Below are 11,566 nucleotides of genomic sequence, written 5' to 3' on the forward strand. Positions count from 1 at the left end.
GCTTCCCTAAGCTACAGGTAGGATTATAAGGTAGGCCTATTTACAACATAAATTGTCAATAGGCTATGCTGACGACACAAATAAAATCTCCTTTGGAAACCAATGGCTTACGCCTTACAGTATCAAGCGGACTTAAACTGCCATATCGTGGCGAAAAATTGTAATAACATTCAAGCACCTCCATGAGTCAAGGAAAGCGCGAATGAAGTAGCCACTTCTAAATGGGACCCACTACACAGTAGCTTAAGGTGTGTTGCTAAAGCAGCCATAATGAAATGAAGGTGTCATTGTTTGGATACTTCACACACACGTGCTTTTTAATTTCACAAGACTACAACTACCAAGCTGTAATCAAAGCACATCGATTCCCCTCTCACACCATGAACGCACTTAGAACAAAATAAACAGGCGTCTCAGTCTCACGCATGTATAGGCAAAACTGTATCAGACCGGTGTAACGTTGGTAAATCTTCCATTGCACAGAATGATTTTGTAGCACGTGCAATAAATGACAGTCGAAAGATACAAACAGTGCTGCTATCAATTTGCTTGGTATAACCGCATTTATAGTTTTCTACAAATGCAATCAATCAAATGCCTCCATCACTCAACCAACGCTAACGGTAACATTACCTAGGTCCTTATTGATATTACAAGATTAACGTACCTGCTGTAAAAACCAAGCATGTCCGATAAACATCCTCAGATTTATTTCGGCTTCAAGAAGAAATGGGAATTACACTTCATGTGAACATCGTCCCATCCTTATTAGATGTCTGCTGCGGTAAATTACAGTCCTTTTAGGAAGCGTCCATTGTTTTTTCCAACCCACTTTTAACTTCCAACAAAATTACGTCTCACTGCAACGATGCGCCATCTAGTGGACAAACGACTACTTATCGCCAATACTGAAAATGCAGCCATGATGATGATGATGAATATTTATTTTGGCTTTCTTTTAATCCTACTGAATTTGTAATTATGTATCGGCCGTTCTAATACCGATAGTATGTGGGTGCCTGTGTGTGTGCATGTGTATATGTGTGCACCGCCATTTACAGGCCAATGAGTGTACAGTCACTAAATGTACACATAACCTAATTTTTTTAGACCCCCCCCATGGATGAAATTCTACGAAACTTGGCATACCCCCAGAGAATGCCAGGTCAATCATACACATAAAATGTGGTGCAGTTCTGAACATCTTAACTGAAGATAGGGGCAATTAAAGCAGAATAATATTGCATTTTCATTTTTTACCGGGGGGTGGGGGTGCAAATCACAAATGAGTGATTATGAGCCAGGTTGATGTGGGCCCTTGAGACCAACATACCATAAAAGATTCTTCATCCTCAGTGCCACGGTTCAGGTAGTTATTTAGGAAAAACTGTTTTTTTTTTTTGCGGTTCGGGGGGCCCAGCCCGGGGGGGGGGGGGGGTGGTGGTCCCCGGGGACGAAATGAAATTTTTCCGTAAAAGTCTAGTGGGGCTACATACCCACCAAATTTCATGTACCCCGGTGGTTCGGTGTCCCGGGTATCAATGACCAAAAATTCAGGGAGTAGATGATGGGAAAAATTCTTGAATTATGTGCATGTGTGCGTGTACAAATTTATGTTTATGTGTGTGGGTGTGTGTGTGTATGTGCGTGCTTGTGTGTTTGCCTGCGTATGTGTGTTTGTGCATGTGCATGCATGCGTACATATGTCTACTGTGTGAGTATGTGTCATACGTATGATTACTGTAAATGTATGTGTGTGCGTGTGTATCTGTTTATGCACATGTGTGCACATGGAATGAGTTAACATGACCCCTGGAGGCAAACATACGGAAAAAATTGGTCATCCTAGGCCCTACAGTTCTCAAGATATTCACAGAGAACTGTGTCTGCCCTACCCTCCTTTCGGGGGGTCCAGTCCAGCGGGGGGGCTACAGATCAAAACGAAGAATGACGGTTCCATGCTATCCATGTGGGGGTACATGCCCACCAAGTTTTGTGTACCCCGGTCTTTCAGTGTCCCGGGAATCCTTGTTGGTGTACGTCACTAAATGTACACATAAATTATTTTATTGTAAGGCCCCCCATGAACGAAAGTACACAAAACTTGGCATGCATTCGGAGGGTGTCATAATGATCCTACACTTTTAATTTCGTGCAGTTTTGACCTTGTCAGCCAGAGATATTGTGATGAAAACACCTAATTTTTTGCTTTTTAATTTTTAACTAGGTGGCGCTATACATGAAATAAGTGGTAATGGGATGGGTTGACATGCCCCCTTAAGACCAACATACATAAAAAAGGTGGACCTCCTAGGCCCTACGGTTCTCGAGATATTCACAGAAAACTGTCTCCGGCCACCTACAGGCCAGTTGGTGTATAGTAACATAAATTAATTTATTGTGTGGCCCCCCATGAACGGAATTCCACAAAACTTGGCGTGCATACAGAGGGTGTCATAATGATCCTACAATTCCAATTTCGTGCAGTTTTGACTATGTTAGGTCACAGATACCTTCAATTACAACACCTCATTTTTACTTTTTTGTGTTTAACTAGGTGGCGCTATACATGAAATGAGTGGTTATGGAATGGGTTGACATGGCCCCTTGAGATCAACATACAAAAAACAAATGGTCCTCCTAAACCTTACGGTTCTCGATATTCACAGAAAACTGTGTCTGCCCTACCCTCCTTTCGGGGGGTGCAGTCCAGCGGGGGGGGGGGGTGGCTACAGATCAAAACGAAAAACGATGGTTCCATGCTATCCATATGGGGTTACATGCTCACCCAGTATCGTCTACCCCGGTCTTCCAGTGTCCCGGGAATCCTTGACGGAAATTTGGACTTGCGAAAAAGAAAAAAAAAAAGAAAAAAATCTGAGTAAACCTATATGACCGCCGCTTCGCTTGTGTACTTGTGTAGTAGTTCATAGATGTGTCATGGCATGTTAAGAGGGGAGTGGTAGAAAGAAGAGGTGTGGACGCCAGTGAGGGATTTACTTGAGTGAAAGGAGGCTATGGGGGGATTAAAAGAGACAGGGTGTGGCTGGCTGGAAAGCATTAAAGATGCAGCTCATCCCTCCCAGTTTCACAACTTCTGCTCAACATTCACCACGACTCTCTTCATCCAGACCAGGTTCACAGCACATCAGTCGGTGAGTTCAACTTGGGGGCTTTTTATCATTTCTGTCTTGCTGGGTTTATATCTGCATATTCCCCCTCACCATTAAGCTTTGATTGGAATACGTGATCAGTGCTGGTTCGTCCATTGCAAATTAATCAATTTTTGTGATAAGAATCAGCTGAAGGTTACATTTAACAGTGAGTACACTGCACCTTTTCAAAGTGGTTAACTTGGAGATCTCCGACATACAGTTCCAGAATGTAATGTATTTCTATTTGCCACAATGCTTCATCACTGCTTCTTTTGAAAGCACTCTTAAGGGGAAAAGCTATGAAATCTAAAAAAAGAGCCTCTAAAACATAATTTTCATTCAAATGTATAGTAGACCCAAATGTCAATTTGTGAAAGCAGTCTTCCTCTGTTTCTTACAGCTGTGATACAAATTCATTCAATAACACCATAACCTTCAGCCACTGTTTCTCAAGCAGGGATGGGATTAAAAAATTAAAAAATCAATTGGAATTGATCTTTAATTAATTTGATATTTATTAATGAAATCCCAATTTTAATGTTCTGTAGCCCTATGCCTTTTCCTGTGGAAACTTGAATCGAAAGTACATTAATGTAACCTCTTTGGTTTAATTCTATGTCTTTAACAATGCACCATTTTAGAGGGCTGCTAATACAATGGAAAGCATTACTTCTCTGAGAATCTATTTCATATCCAAGCAAAATGTAACTGAACTATCCCTAGTTCAAGTTTTCCAGATAAATATAATTCATATGAAACTGGGGGGTGGTTCCACCATTGTGCCCTTGAGTAAGGCACTTAACCCCAAGTTGCTCTGAGGAGACTGGCCCTTGTACAGTAATACAGTTGACATTTGTAAGTCTCTGCTAAATGTAATGTAATGTAATGAATAAATGTAATGTAAATGCATCAACTCCAGGAATCGAGGATCTGACATTACTTAACTTGAGTGATGAGTCTGTAACCATAGAGCCAAGAATGTTTTTTTAGTTTCTGAAAGTGATGCCAGTTTTTGGGTGTGGCACCATTGGTCAACTATGTCAAACTGGTCAAGTAAGCTGCTAGCAACATAAAGACAAAGGTCACAGGGAGGATAGGCTCAATCACCAGTCCACACACACACCCACATACACAAATACACATGGGTGTGTGTGTGTGTATAATACATGTGATAGAATAAACAATATAGGTGCAGTGTCAAGATTGGATCAGATCACATACAGAAAGCTGAAACCTGTTTTATTGTGCAAACTAAACACTGGAGGTAGACGTCCCTTTTACGCCCATTTGAGGCGTATTTCGCAACATAAAAACATGGCATGGTATGTACTGGCCGCACAAAAATACTCAGGCTGCCTGTCGCAGGTGCTGAGAATGGCAATTTTGCGCTTTTCCGTGTCATGCATATGCAGGGAAAGTGGGAGTTTTGTGTAAAAAAAATGGGAGAATTGTAAAATGTGTGTAATCAGGTATTCCTCTGTACTGTATATGAAAACTGCCTATGAAAACACGTGTCTGTTTTGCGGTGAAATATGTCTGCACCAGTTTTGCTTCTTTGTACATTGAGTCACAGCGCTTTCTGCGGATTGGCCATGGCACTGATAAAGCTGCATTCGCAAATGTACGTAAATCTGCCCCTCACTGTGCTGTCTCTCTTTCACAGTCACCATGAGTCAACTGCAGGCTGCTATGATGGCAATCATTGGAGTCTTCCGTAAAAATGCTGGCCAGGACAAAACCCTAAACAAGACTGAGCTAAAGACTCTTCTGGAGGCTGAATTCGGCAATCTCCTTGTGGTAAGACTTGACATTCTACCTAAAATAAACTTTAAGGGGCTTGAAAATATTACAGATTAATCATCATTAACTGTCATTAGTCACTATAGACATTTGCCTAAGTTTTAGCGTCCACAAAACAAATAATTAACTAGCGTTATAAATAAGAAGAAATAACTTCAATCTCACAGCAGCAACTGTGTTTGGTAGGCTACTGTGAGATATAGTTACCACAATGCTGACGGCCATACTCTCTCTTCCCATCAGAATGCAAAGGACAAGAATGCTATAGACAAGGTGTTTAAAGGACTGGACCAGGATGGTAATGGATCAGTCGACTTCTCTGAGTTTGTCATCATGGTGGCTGCCCTATCAGTAGCAATCAATGACAAGTGTTGATTTCATCACTACTACCACTAGATGGTGCTATCTGTTCTTAATAAATATTAAATATATTACAGTTTTTGCCTATTGATTACACACTTTTTGCAGAATGTGGCTTATGTCAAAACTCTACACACAGCCAAATAAGGGATCCTGCCTTCTGTTCAGATCTAGCTACAAGTCCTTGTCCACATCGCAGGCGATGGCCTCTTGGGCTAGACAACGGGAAAAATTTAGTATCACCTTGTGTGCCATATCCACCCCTGAACTGACCCCACCTCAATGTCTCTGCATGCCCCTTCCATTGCTTGCAAAAGAGGCTGCAGGCATGATGGTCATACACTTTTCATATAGGCACACTGAAAATGATTCTTCGAAAGGTTTTAGAAATGAAGGGGTAAAAGAGGTACATAGAAAAATGAAAAGAACCCCATGAATTGAATACTGAAAAGAACCCCATGCCCAATGAGAATTGTAGTGGAAAGTCTGTGATATTTTGGGGCACTGTAAATGGCAGCATTAAAGTATACAGCTGTGACAGGTGACTGCAGTGACTAAAACAGTGTTCTGATCTGTTCTGTTTGTTATATATACAGTATACACACACAGTATAATGTAGATGTGAGGAGAGTGTGGGCAAGCGTCTACATATTTGGGCTTTTATGCTTTTAAGTTGATAAGACAGTGAGAAAGTGAAAAGAAGCAAGTGGGAGAGATTTGGGGTGGTGTCGGGAAATTACCTGGGTGGGTCAGACACAAACTCGGCTCCCCGTGGACCTAAATGGTATGAAGTCTATAGCCAGCTGTGCCACAGCGTCCCCATACAATTCAACAGCAAAATAAAAATAGCCTGTTTCTTTTGACTATTAAACTAAATTTGATTGATTTATGGTAAAATATGTTAGTTGTGTCTGTTTTCTACCCTTTTCACCTATAAAATACTTGTCATCCCCATAGACTGTATATACACATATCTTCGAAATGAGAAGAGATGCTTCTCTTAAAATGATCCATTGTCAGGAAAGTTTGAGCTTAACCGCTCCACTAATAGAGAATATCACACACCAGAAATTCCTAATTCAAAAGTTCTTCCAAAAACAGTCAAACTTATTATGAGTGTGGGTGAGCAAGTAACTGAGATTGAGTAATTCTGTGGGTGTGGTGTGTGGGAGTGAGAGAGGAAGAGTTAGCGAAAACCGGCCTCGTTTGTACTTCCAGGTCTATCTAGTTCAGACCAGACTGACCTACTGTCCAAATAACGTGGTCATTTATTTTTCTTTATTGCATTTTGCATTTCACATTATCCAGTCAACAGTGTCTTTGCATTTCACATTATCCATTCAACACTGTCTTTGCATTTCACATTATCCATTCAACAGTGTCTTTGCATTTCACATTATCCATTCAACAGTGTCTTTGCATTTCACATTATCCATTCAACACTGTCTTTGCATTTCACATTATCCATTCAACAGTGTCTTTGCATTTCACATTATCCATTCAACACTGTCTTTGCATTTCACATTATCCATTCAACACTGTCTTTGCATTTCACATTATCCATTCAACACTGTCTTTGCATTTCACATTATCCATTCAACACTGTCTTTGTAATCCCTGGAACATGGGTAATATGGGTAATACGGTAAAACATTAAATCATCTAAAAATGTAATTTTTGGGGTTTTACACATTCAAAATATGTCTGTTGAAGGATAAAAAAGTTGTTTCAAGGCATAGGCGCATGGATAACTTTAGGAAAAACACTCAAGAAGGGGTGATATTGGGAAAAACGTATAAAAAATCTAAGTATTAGATTGTCTGTCTACATAAATTATGTTTTCTAAACAAAGTTCGGGTGGAGCCTTCGGGATGATTGACAGCAATTAACTCACCCACTGCCGCCGCAGGGTAGGCCTATTTAAGCCGACCTCCTTTTCCATACGTCACACGCTCCGACGTTAGCGAAATCATCCCCCCTCCTCCCCCTACTCCTCACCTGGCCCAACTGCCAGTCTCAGGCTTTAAGCATACAAACTGGCCCTATTAAGACTACACATCCTTTTCAACTGCTTCCTCTGCCAAAAACTGTTTCAAAATAAAAGTCCTCACTACAATATTTCACTGTTAAACAATTTAACCCTTTAAACTACTGAACTTTTTAACTGTTCAGCCATTGTAACTGTTACTTGTCATCGACTATGACTCCTACCCACTGTAGCTAGTTAGCATCTTAGCATTGCTAACATTGTTAGCATTTTTAGCAAAACTGCTCAAAATGATTAGCTAAGTTAGCTAAGTAACATGTTAGCATTGCTAGCACGCTAGTTAGCATAGCTACTAAAAATGATTAGCTAGGTTAGCTAAGTCCCATGTTAGCATGCTAGTTAGCATAACTTTTAAAAATGAAAACATTAGCTAGTTAAGTAACTTCCCATACAAAAATGTGATATATGGCAATATATGTAAATCACATATATTATGTATATGTCAATGTATGCTTCACACATATAAGTCACATATATACACATACATGTCAAATATATTTCAAAATATAGCAAAATTGGCCGTTTTTATATACGTCACATATATTTTCCCAGATATACAAATATATTACAAATATATGTTAGTTGCATATATGTTAATATATGATAAGTTATGTATTTGTACGCATACTAGGGATACCAATATATTGCAAATATATGTCTATGGACATATATTTGCACTCATATAAGGTAAATATATTGCAAAATGTATGTAATGTTCTGCTATGTCACATTTATAGAAATATGTCACAATATCTGTATCAGAAATATAACATTGTTGATGTTCCAAAGAAAACACACAAAATATTTGTTTAACCTTTTATTAAAGTTTAGTTTTTCCACACAAACAGTGAGTACACTCTCCAGGTAGAAACTTTTTTCCCCTTTATGGAAGTGGCACACATTGATTTGGCATATGCAGAATGTACTCTGTGTTCTCAGGGCAGCAGTCCTCACAAATCACCACCTGCAAACAGGGAACAGAGAAGATTAATATGCTGTAAAACACACATAACATGAAAAGACCATCACTGAAGCACTACTACCTTCACATGCATCTTTAATAAACACACATCTTGGCACAAGTAAGCTTAAATAAGGGCTATGAGATGAAGAACATGTAGCCTAATGATCCATACATCAGAATACTTTGACAAGATTTGGGAAAGATTCTTGAAAGATTGGAGTCTTTTAACTAATGCCCCCCATTTCAAGAATCTTTCCCAAATCTTCAAAGTCTTCTGTTGTAAGGATGGCTTAACACTACCCTTCACAAACTAAAGATCCATTTAGGCCTACTAACATTCACGTTAGCCTGCATGGTTTTTAGCAGCCACTTTAAATATAAGTTAGCTGCTATAGCTAGGTTAGCTAACTTACTCACACCTGATATTTCATTCAAACTAAAACTTATATTCATAACGACATCTCAGACAGGCTTGTTGTTGGATATGATGTTAACTACCATTTTAGATATTCCACATAATGGTAAAGTTAGTTAATGGAAAAGTTAACATTAACAGCTAACATCACTAACGTTAGCAATATTAGCTCGCTAACATTATCGATAGCTAATTGATAACATTAACATTAGCTAATTGTAACATGATGGTTAGACTGTTAACAAACGGATTTGGTTAACATTACATTATAAAAACAATATTTTATAACTGATTCCCGTTTACTAAAGGCTTTCTTACCTTGGATATGATGACAGCAGAGTTTGTACAGCTTAGGCTACACAGTCAGATGCATGACAAAAAGTGATGGTTGAAGTCACCGTGGTTGGAGTTCAAATGTCAGTCCAGGGTGGGGGATGGGTATTGCTGTGTGCGCATGCGCATATCAAGATGCAATAAGCATCCGTTATATTTAAAGTAGCTTTGGCCTCACACATTTTTCATGCACATAGTGCAACCCAAAGCGCTCCACACAAAACATTGACACATAAGGCAGCATAGTCGACACCTTATCTGTGACGCCAAGACATAAACAAATATATTCACACTGTTCTCCATTTGGAAAATAAGTAATGTAATCTAGTGTATGGATATGTATGCCACCATATATGGAGACTACAAATATGTCTGCCACATATTCACACATAAAGTTCTCCATATATTTAGAAAATAAGTAGTGGAATCTAGTGTATGGATATGTATGCCACCATACATAGAGACTACATATAAGTCTGTCACATATTCACACATAAACTTCTCCATATATTTGGAAAACAAATAATTGGATCTAGTATATGAAGATATATAGCATCTTATATGGGAAATTCAAATATTTTGTATGCATGTATGGACATATAGCTTTGAATATATGTTTGACATAAATATTTGAATCACATATATGTCCATATAAGTAAAATTATAAGTCCCTGTTATTTGACATATATGTTCATATATTGCCATATATCACATTTTTGTATGGGTTGGTTAACATTATTATCTTTGTTAACATAGTTAGCATAACTGCTAGCAAACATTAGAGCCATTCCAACTGTCAGTTATCGTCAACTATCTACCTAAATAATTTAACCATTTAAAGTATCCACCTATTTAACTCTTCAGTCATTCCAACTATATTAAACCTCATCTACTTAGCAACCAATATAGTTTGTTTTTACTCTGTATGATATTTTACATCATATTTTTGCATTTTCATGCACTGTATTTCCTTCAGGAAATGCTTTTCTAGTTTTAATCAACTGTGCTTCACCCTCTGCAGTAAGAAAGTGGTAAATAGAATCAAATGGGTTTCAGATTCATTAAGTGAGCCTTTACATTGACTAAAAACCCTGAAAGTGTCATGTTCAACTCATGGATTGATCAAAACCAAAATCACCTGTGAATTCCATGACAAAACCCCATGGTCAAAGCAGACTAAAGAAAAGAAATCCCTCCAAATATGAACAAATGACTAAAAGGGACAGAGATAAGGTGGCATCAACGTAAGGGTCTTATGATATGAAAACATGACTGTTTATTCTAATCTTTTGAGGGGTATATAGCTTGCCTGCATGGTAAGCCAAACTCATTCATGAGTGAATAGTCTGGTCACTCACGATTGGGAATCCTTTACAATGCTAGCATTGTGACGGGCGTAGAAATATCATAAAATTTGAAATCATTGGTCTTTCACACTGATCAGAGTCACCTAAACTTTACAAACTATAAACAGAATAGGCAGTCAGGAAACAATGTATGTGAGCTTACTTTTGGTGTAAATACATTTCTGCATTTTTCCATCTACAATTTTTGATGTTTGCAGTTTTGCAGGCATTGCTTCTACCATTTACCATAGTCAGTTTTGATTTTGTCATCCCCCTTGTTGTTGATTGGCCTGACATTTTTTGTTTGTTTGATGGAAACTGAACTATGGTGTTCCAGACTAGTATCTCCCTGAAAGGAGAAAAGTGGGCGTGGTCAGGCTAGTATATAGCACCACCTGGTAAAATATGCTTATTAACTGCATGATAGCATTACACAAGATAACTTAATTCTGAAAATGTATGGTTTACCATAATCCTAAACACTATACTTGAAATGTGTTGGAGCGGACATCAGAAAAAAATAATGTATTTCCATTTATGAGGCTAAATATTGATGCAAACTCTTTGTATGGTTCATCATTGTTCCTTATGATATTACCATCTATGCAATGTCAGAAAAAGAACATTTGGCAGCATATGTTGAATTTGTATTGCATATTCTCATGTGCTGGAGTGGACAGCGTTTGATGGAAAACGTTGGTGGTGAAGTTTAGGGTGATTTCCCAGAAGCATACATGCTTCTGATGTTCAGATTGGTTCTGGGCATGTTGTTGGGGGAGGTTGTTGCTTGGTATGAGCAAAGGTATACCCTCTCTGCCAAATGGGGTCAGTCTGTTCAGCTCTTTCAAAGACTAATGTCAAATTTCTGTTGGACGGATTTTTTACCTTTTTTACCTTTTTACCTTACCTTGGTTTAGATTTAAAATGAAACACCAATTTGTGCATAAAAATTACTGAAAGGTGCATTTTGTGTTTTTCCATTTTCAATTTCACTTCCAAAATACACAAATAAATGAACGCAAAAGCACACAGACAGGATTTACCTGGCAATTGCATTTTGCAGTTTTCTACCGAAGGATGGCACCATTTCATAGCCTTCACCTCATATCTTCTGTTATGCTTCATTTACACACACGCACGCACGCT

At 38.5% G+C, this 11,566-nt stretch overlaps 1 protein-coding gene and 1 long non-coding RNA gene across 2 annotated transcripts; one reads left to right on the forward strand and one right to left on the reverse strand.

Annotated features, from left to right (window-relative positions):
* Positions 1-3,086: 3,086 nt before the first annotated feature.
* On the forward strand, positions 3,087-5,387 carry LOC121705456 (protein S100-A1-like). The gene is made up of 3 exons (XM_042086453.1): positions 3,087-3,155; positions 4,819-4,952; positions 5,199-5,387. Exons 2-3 carry the CDS (start codon positions 4,824-4,826, stop codon positions 5,328-5,330), a joined length of 261 nt encoding a protein of 86 aa, XP_041942387.1. The 5' UTR covers positions 3,087-3,155; positions 4,819-4,823; the 3' UTR covers positions 5,331-5,387.
* Positions 5,388-8,166: 2,779 nt separating this feature from the next.
* LOC121705465 lies at positions 8,167-9,217 on the reverse strand. The gene is made up of 2 exons (XR_006030799.1): positions 9,060-9,217; positions 8,167-8,326 (listed from the first exon to the last, which is right to left on the reverse strand). It is a non-coding gene; the product is annotated as an uncharacterized LOC121705465 (long non-coding RNA).
* Between the last annotated feature and the right edge of the window lie 2,349 nt (positions 9,218-11,566).

This window comes from Alosa sapidissima, chromosome 3 (genome assembly GCF_018492685.1).
Source record: "Alosa sapidissima isolate fAloSap1 chromosome 3, fAloSap1.pri, whole genome shotgun sequence".
Taxonomy (NCBI): domain Eukaryota; kingdom Metazoa; phylum Chordata; class Actinopteri; order Clupeiformes; family Clupeidae; genus Alosa; species Alosa sapidissima.

Bases quoted from the DNA above. Each gene is read 5' to 3' on its own strand.
- LOC121705456 (XM_042086453.1), top strand. From the start codon at position 4,824: ATGAGTCAACTGCAGGCTGCTATGATGGCAATCATTGGAGTCTTCCGT. The intron at 4,953-5,198 runs GTAAGACTTGAC...TCTTCCCATCAG, and splicing joins AATTCGGCAATCTCCTTGTG to AATGCAAAGGACAAGAATGC.